The sequence below is a fragment of the Gavialis gangeticus genome, unplaced genomic scaffold (assembly GCF_001723915.1).
Source record: "Gavialis gangeticus isolate Ggan-Ray unplaced genomic scaffold, GavGan_comp1, whole genome shotgun sequence".
Lineage (NCBI taxonomy): Eukaryota > Metazoa > Chordata > Crocodylia > Gavialidae > Gavialis > Gavialis gangeticus.
Window position 1 is genome coordinate 22,088,898 of NW_017728998.1, and position 8,746 is coordinate 22,097,643.

Here is an 8,746-nt window from a genome sequence, read left to right on the forward strand (position 1 = left end):
GACCTTAGGATTACTGGAGTTCAAATGGTTTTGTTTACATGCACATTCCTCAGAGTGCATGTGATTCTTATTCACTTGAGCTCAGTGACTTTTCTGACCAATAACACCAGAGGATTCAGGTACACACCACTCCTTGTGCTTCTCACCAAGGCTAAGTACAGACATTTGGGGGCATTAGGGGGAGGTTAAATCTATTCAAAATGGCTGCATGATATCAGGTAAATCAGGATAGGGGGCAGGGGCCTAGCATGACCTCCAGGTGGGGTGCTCCCCCAGCAAACCTACAACCAACCCCATCCCTCCCACCCCTTTCCCCACCAGAATTTACTTGTGCCACTCTGGCAGCAGCAAACGCTGGTAAAAGCGCTGCACCTGGTGGAGGGGGTCTGTAAGTGTAAGGTCAGCACCAGGACAAGCTAAGTTTAAATTGGGTGGCCATTTTGAACTTACTTGATTTAAAAAAAAAAAACAATAAAAAAGCTCTACAGATCAAAACATAATATATTAAAAGAAAAAAAAAGCCTTAAGCAATCACTTACGAAGTCTGCAAGGTCTTTTTCTCAGGAGCTAACATTTTAGCAGATTCACACAATTTTTGGAGTTGTTTTATGTGTTCTGGATTATCAGTTCCCATTCCCATAGACAAAATCTCAGATCTAATGTTGTATTCGTTAACAGAAATCTTCAAATCTGGAAGTCTGGTGACCTGGACCTTGAAGACAAGAAATTAAAAACGGCAAAAGATATTCACAAACTTTTTCTTTCTTTTTTTCTATCACTTTAGAATGAAAAGTTTGTCAGTAAAATAGAACCTAGATACTTTGCAGGGTCAGGTCCTTCAATCAATTATAAAGAAAAGGGTTTGCTAATTAGCAGGGGGCACATATACACCTGCAATGAACAGCTATGAAGAACTGGTATGGTATTCCATCTGTTTGCTGTAGAAGAAAACCTTCTTTTATTTCAGAGGGTGCTGTTTCTCTGGTCACCTGCATAAGACCACTGATGAGCTCCACCTGACTGGAGATGTGGTACCCTTTTAAGTAAAAGCTGCAGCAAACAGCTTGTTAATTTAGCAACTTGCTGCCTATTAAGTAGGCTGGGAAGCATATCAATACAAATTATTTGGGTTCTACTATACCTGTACTACAGATACACACATGTACCACAAATACAAACATGTACACTTCTTTTTCATTTTAAAATATGAAAGTTACCTACTTGTAATTATTTGCTGCCATCTCTCTTTTTTCCCCCACCTGTGTTAGTCTTAGGGTACAAGCTAGTAGAACCAGGCAGGCAAAACATCCTGAAACCCATACCTCAATTTTATAAAATCCTCAGCCAGAACACACTTCCTTGAGTTATCATAACCTAATAAGCCATAAAGGCAGGAGGGCAGGGTGGCACCTTAGGCTGCTGACAGATGTGAATAAGTATAAAAACCCCCCAGCACTTTACAAGATGGAGTACGCACGTGAGTTTGACCCAGCTCCCTGGCATCTGTATAGATCAGGTGCTTCAGCAGGGCTTTTTGGCACTTTTATCTAAAGCTGACATCAGACATTAGGCAAGTCAGAGCAAACTAATGTGATGTGCTTTTTCTTGGCATGCACCTGTGGGAGCACATCAAGCTTCAAGTAAATCACTCTTCTGTAAGCAGTCTTAGAGACTAGATCATTCAAAGAGGCACAAGCTTTTGCAGACAACAGCTTACTTCATCAGAGGAGTGTGTGTGTCTGTGTCTCTGATGAAGTACACTATCACCTGCAAAAACTTAGGTCTTTCTGAATTAGTCAATCATAGCCTATTTGTGTCTGACATTTTTAAAAAGTGGGCCAACAAACTTGTGTCTGTAGGACCCTGGGACAAAAAGCTTTCTTCCGGGACAAATGCAAGATTTATGGCCCTTGAGGAAGAAGAGGTTATTTACACCTTTTGCTAAAACAATGCAAACAAATAAATGTTTTATCTGTATATATTTTTTATAATTTATAACTTTTGCTAAAAGCATACAGTAAGATTGCATATTCTAGCATATTAAACAAAATTTAAAAAGAAAACAGTATATGATGATATAAAAATAGATAAAGTGAAGGAGTGGAAAGATAAATCAAACAGGGAAATTCTATTCTGATGTTGGCCTTTATTCTTTGTGCAAGTAATTCAAATACACTTAGGGAGTATAGAACAGACCGCAAATCGTTAGACAGAAGCCAAATTGTTTTTACTTCACTAGCCCTGTATTTTAAATTTTACAGTAAGAGAGAGAGCCATATTTCTCTTATTTTTTCAAAGAACAAACAATACCACAAATAGTGGTTTTAAAGATTCTAACTCATTCTTCCCACAAGAATATATTCTGTCAAAATATTGGCTCAGACACCACCTGCCCATGACCACTACACAGCTCAGAGTGAACTGCAGTCTAGGAACAGTCTCTTGTTGTTTGTAGTTTTGTACTACAAAGAGGTAGGTTTTTAAACCAGAAGAGTGCTTAATTAATCTCAAAAAGGGGGTAGTTTGAAAACAAATCCCACTACTTATTCTGTCTGTATGCTAGCATATTTAGTTCATAAATGTATGTCTTGTTTTAAATATAGGGAAAATACTGGGTCAGTTCCTCTCAGTACATTTCCCAAGTCATTTGTCTGGAGAAGAATATAGGTGTTATTTAATCATCCAAACAGGAGTTTTTTGCAAAAAGGAAAGACTTAAATGCAATTCTGAGTTACTTGATGGGTGTAAAAGATCTAATTTTCATCCATTATTTTAGCATTCTTAATTAAGCTAAGGTATTCACAGAATGCATGTGCCATCTTCCCACCTCCCCCATCACAGTATTAGATAAGCTAATACAAGCTAAAGATAAAAGCTACCTTAACAGTTAATAACAGATCTTGGCGATCTGGACAAATACGATGTTTATTTATAGGCCTAGAGACTAACTGGTTGGTAGGTGAGGAAACAGGCTGTCACCCATGAAACCATGCGTCTCTGAACCCATTATTCTCTAAGGTACCAACCTATCTGCCTGACTTCAGACTAACACCGCTAACTGCCTGTCTTTGATAAGCCACGAAGAAGTTTCCTATAAATAAAATAGCTCAGAAAAAACAAGCAAGCAAGCAGCAGCACACAATCTAGAAGAGTAGAGACAGAGATATAAATGGGGGCTATGACAATGAAAATTAACTTCAAGCCATTTACTCATCAATTTTCTCTTCTTACATTTTACCTTATCTGATTTAGCAAATTGTACCCCCAGAAGACAGGGCTCCTTTAACGTGTCAAGAAACAGGACACAACTACCAAAGGAATCATCCCGAGAAGCAAAGAAACACTGATGATAAAATGGTATGGAATGGAAAGATGACCCCTTGAAACCATTTGATATTCTTTAGCAGTGAGCAATCAGGCTGACAAGCTAGATTCAGCTACATTTCTCTAAAAAGTGGCATCTGACAAAATGAGAATAAAGCTATTGATCTCATCACCATAAATCCGGGTTTCCTGTTTGACATGGAAAAAACCCCTCACTGATTTTCTTTTTTAAACAGAAAAAGTTAATGGATTTACTCCTTTAAAGGAAAAAAAATGCAGGAAATCACGGGTTTTCCCTTGTAGGCCTGGCAGAGTTCCAGCCTGCAAGGGGCTGCTTGAGGCTGGTGAGAGCAGGAGGCAGCCAATCGGACCCAGACAGTACTATGTGCATGTGCACATGCACACACGTGTGGTCGGCACTATAGCCAGGCAGCATGGTGGAGAGCAGCTCCCCCAGCTGCCTACAGGTAAGTATGCGCACACAGATGATGAGTGGGAGGGAATGGGGAGGGCAGACTGAGGCAGTGGCTTATGGTGAGGGAGTAGGGCAGAGTTGGTGGCTGGGGCTGGGTGGTCTGAGCTGTCTGGGCCAGGGCAGGAATGCGCAGCTGCAGGGCCCAGCCAGGGAGCAGGATGGTGGCTTTCCTGAGGGACGAGGGGAGGCTCCCCACTGCTGCATGCACTTCTGGGGAGGGATCAAGCACCACAGGCAACGCATCAGGGGGCATGTGCCCCTTCCAGATTTGTGTGCCCACAGGGGGTGGGGTGGAAACAAGGCTGCAGTCTGGCCAGGCAGGAGCTGCCTCCATGGCCCAGCAGGCAGGACCCAGCATGTGAGGATGGAATGGTAAAAAAATTAGTTGTGGCTGCCATCGCTGCCAGCCACCATGGACTAACATCACACCACCAGCAACGCAAAGAGTAATGGACCGGACCATTAGCTATGGCCTAAGGTCCAGCACCCCCACCCCTACCCCCCATATTCCCCCTTCCCTGCACACTGGGGGGCTAGGGTCTGTAAATATAACTGTAAAACACTGTGTTCAAGGAATACTTAAATATATAGTGGTATTTCATTTCAATTGCGGGAAAACATGCATTTTGGGCATTTTTCTGAGAATTCTGAATTTTTAAAACAGAGAAAACTAGGATCCCTGCTTATCACATACTCAGAGTGCAGGCAGAGAACCATCTAACCAATTACTGGCTTTAGCTGTAGTCTTGGCCTTTATGGTAACCTTCAAAAGAAGTACAGCTATTTTAACTTCCTAAATTCTTCAGAGTAAATAAAAACAAACAGAACAAACAAAGTTTCTATCCTTCCTAGGCTGAAAGCAGGGCACAGACAAGAAAACAATGGGTTTGCTCGGTGAAACTTAGTATTCACCTCTGGAAGTCAATTGTGGAGATTACAATAAACCACTTTTCTGGAGAGAAAAGATTAAGACAGATGACATTGCAATTCACTCATACAGGGTTACTGCAGCAAAAAAACAAAACAACTCACAAACACAAAAACAAAAGTCATCTTAAAAAAATGTTCCCTAAAGCCTAAAATTAAGTTTAGAACTAATAGATGGAAAATCCTACTGAAGAATCATTTGCCCTTTGACCAGCAACAGAAAGATATTGTAAGATGTTATAAAGCAAAAAAGACGTCCTACAGGCCAAAGCAATCTTCCAGATCAGATTACATGCAAAGGGCAAAAATCTTACTAGTGCTCTCTACATCAGGAAAGAAAAGAAACCTTTCTTAAGAAAAAGCTTCTTTCGATTTGCAAAGAAGTCAGCCTGAAATCAAACTGGCTGCAGAACACACCACCTTGAGAAGCATATTCAGGAAGTAAATAGCAAATAGAGTGGCACTCATTTTTATGCCTGACCAACTACAGCAAAACAGATGCGGAGCCCAAGAAATTATAACACAACTACAATTATCCTGGTTTCCTCAGCATTCCAGGTAACTGGAGAAATAGCTTCTCACTTTCCTATGCCAACCACATGCAAGCATCACAAAAAAGGGTGAACATTTAAAATAATCAGATTAGGAATTAGGTAATTTTGCAGTAAAAATAAACCACATGTAAAGTAGGATACAACAACATATAAAACTTGACCAATGAAGAGACTGAACCTCCATTCTTTCAAAAGGGTTTGTGATCTTCATATCCGAGCCAGTTCACAAAGGTACTGTAACTTTCCAAGGAAGGGGCCCTCAAGGAGAGGTGAGCTTCTGCCTCAGTTCCTAAAAGCTTAACTTCCAAAAGGAGTGGTATACCCCCCCTTCCCCCCCCCAGGTCCTCCTCAATAGTTTGCACAAACCACAACTCTAACTGCAACAGTAAGCAAAATGCCAGAACATTTAGGAATACACTTCCAATTTAAGAGATTAATCAGGGAATCCTATAATTCAAGGAATCCAGCAACCAGGAAATTCTTGCAGGGTGTACCCAAAGACTTGTATAGTTAAGATGAGGAGACAAGGAGAAAGCACGAAAGAAAAAGTGGAAGAAAAAATTCCTCTGTATGAAGAAGCATATACTACCAAAGAAATTGCATTACTCTTCCAAAGAGGAGGGGATTTTTTATAAGCAAAAGGAAACACTGCATATTAACAATGAAGTCACTCACTTTGAATTCAAAGAGACTACAATTCAAAATATCTCTTTGACTAAAAGAGCTATGAATGTTCTCATTGGCAACTAAGTCTAAAGTAAAGCTTGTGTTTCTACCAAAGCGGGCCAGTTTGTGAATTTTACAAACAGATTCAAAAAAGTAAGTAGCTAGACTGTTTCTGTGATCACAGGCAGGGTATTTGTGGAAGTGGTCATAGTGGTTATATAGCAGGTTTCATGCACCAAGGTATTAATGCTGTCATGGTCAGGCTAGTGCTGTTAGTAGTAGAGGTACACCAATTCATCGGTTTGATTTTGGATCAGTACCGATATCCAATATAGACAATTTTCTTTACAATCGGCCTGATGGGGCCGATCATTTGGCTGATAATGCCCATGCTGAGTGCAGCGCAGCATGGAGCAGAGCCAGCAGCGTGGAGAGGAAAGGGGCTTCCTCTAGTTTAGGCTTGTCCAACATATGGACCGCCAAGCCATTTTCTCTGTCCTGAGGTCCCTCGCTCCGGACAGCCGAGGAGTCCTGGCGCCTGCTCTGTGCTCCACAGCAGCAGCAGTGGTGGGGCAGCGGTAAGGCGAGGCAAGGCGGGCAGGGCTGGCCTGTGGGCCCCAGCTGACAGCGAGGAGAGGGGAGCCGCTTACCACCGCAGAGCCAGGCTCATCAAGAGTCAGGTCCTGCCACCACTGCCTGGGATGAGCTGGGGACAGCGCCTGCTACTTCCCCTTTGGCTCCGCCCCTTGCCCCCAGCATCCAGCTCGCCTCCGGGGACCTGCATGAAGTTGAACCTGGATTCCCACGTGCTGCTGGGGACGGGAGGAGGCCGGCCAGGTCGGCACCAGCCAGAAGCAGCGGTGGAGCCATGTGCCACTCGTGACTGACCAGTGCAGGCAGGGGGAAAATGAAGCTGAGCTCCTGCCGCATCAGCCGGGCTGGGCTCGTCCTGTCCTGAGCGGCGCACAGCTCTGCCGCCGCTTCTGCTAGCTGGTGCAGACCTGGCTGGGCTTCTCCTGTCCCCAGCAGCTTGTGGGAAGCCAGCTTCAGCTACATGCCACTTTCCCTGGCCGGTGCTGACCTGGCTGGGTCTGTCCCATCTGGAGCAGCAGCATGTGGCTGAAGCCAGCTTCCCACAAGCTGCTGGGGACAGGAGGAGCCTGGCTGGGTCTGCACTGGCCAGCAGAAGCAGCGGCGGAGCCATGTGCCACGCTGCACAGGATAAGCCTGGCCGGAGCAGCAGGGGCTCAGCTGCATTTCCCCCCTGTCTGCACCAGTCAGTCCCGAGCGGCACACTGCTCCGCCGCCACTTCTGCTGGCTGGTGCCAACCTGGCCGGCCTCCTCCCGTTCCGAGCAGCACATGGGAAGCCAGCTTCAGCTGCATGCTGCTTTTCCTGGCCAGTGCGGACCCGGCTGGGCCCATCCCATCCCATCCAAGACAGCATGTGGCTGAAGCTGGCTTCTCATGTGCTGCTGAGGATACCCGGCTGGGTCAGCACTGGCCAGCAGAAGCAGCAGTGGAGCCTCCTGCCTTTTGGGACCAGCAGGTGCAGGTAGGGGGAAAGTGCAGCACCAAGTGGGGAAGCCACCGCTTGATAGGAGATGGGATGGGCTGCCGGGGCTGTACCAGGGAGGAAAAGCTGTGGCTGAACCCCCTGCAGCTGTGCTGTATGCTCATTTAAGACTGAACAATATGCTCAAGAATAGAGCATGAACGATCTGGGCTCCAAGGCTCCAATGTAAATTTGGAGCATGTAAAAATCTTTGTAAAAATACTGTCCAGTGTTTGGATTATGTTTGCTTCCGTTTCTCTTTGTGCAGGATTGGGGGTTCAACATGTTACTACTTGTTAAAGATGTTTTAACAAGTTATTAATTCAATAAAAGTAAATCTTCTTAAAGATTATTCTCAAAAATGCCCATATTTTGTTGCTTTGATTAGTTTCCACTCTGGCTGATATCTTTTCCACATTTGATCTGTCAACTTGCATTATGCTTCTTTCATTCATTGAGAAGTGAGTAGGAGCGAAAGTGTTTATTTTAGTCAAGTGTTTGGTATTATTTCATTCTTGCTTTTATATTGTTTTTATTTTGAATTTTAAACCACATTTCCAGACCCATTTCATTGTCACTTCTTGCAACTTCATTGGTGTCAAAGGTCACGTGACATCACTTCCTGATGTGATACCACTTCCCGTGAGGTCTTTGAATATGGCTCGCCAGCCCACTGGGTGATAAAAAGTTTGTGATCCGGCCCCACATTCAAAAAGGTTGGACACCCCGGCTCTTGTTGGTATGCCAGAAGGGGAGGGAAGCAGTTTGTGCGTGGGGTAGGGGGGAAGAAGAGACTGCCGCCCCCTGTGGTGAGGGACGGAGGTGCAGCTTGTGGGGTGGTGGTAGCTCTCGCCACTGCTTGCACCCCGGGAGGGCAGGGGGTTGTGCCCCTGGATCTGCAGTGTGGGGTGGGCTACAGCTACGGGGTGGAGCCAGAACTGCGTGGTGCTCTTTTCGGCAGGGGCTGGGCTCAGAGCAGGCTTCAGCAGTACTAGCAGGAGGCTGCAGCCAACCCAAATTTTGCCGCAGCTCCACTCCCAGCCCCACAATACCACCTGGCGCAGCCCTGTCTGAATGCCCCCCTCTACCCAAGTGCCAGGAAAAGCTAGGGCTGCGCTGGGTGGCAGCACAGTGCTGGGAACAGAGCTGCGGCGAAACATGAGGTGACTCCAGCATCCTCCCAGCACCAGAGCCCATTCCAAGCCCAGCTCCCAGCAAGAAAATCGCAGTGCCAGCTCCACCCTGC

General features: G+C 45.1%; 1 protein-coding gene across 1 annotated transcript in view; it reads right to left on the reverse strand.

Moving 5' to 3' along the window:
- Nucleotides 1–8,746, reverse strand: part of TDRD12 (tudor domain containing 12) — an 83,795-nt gene that overhangs the window by 7,958 nt on the left and 67,091 nt on the right. The window contains exon 27 of the mRNA XM_019505281.1: nt 540–712. Within this exon, the coding sequence (XP_019360826.1) occupies nt 540–712 (173 nt within the window). The remainder of the gene's footprint in view (nt 1–539; nt 713–8,746) is intronic.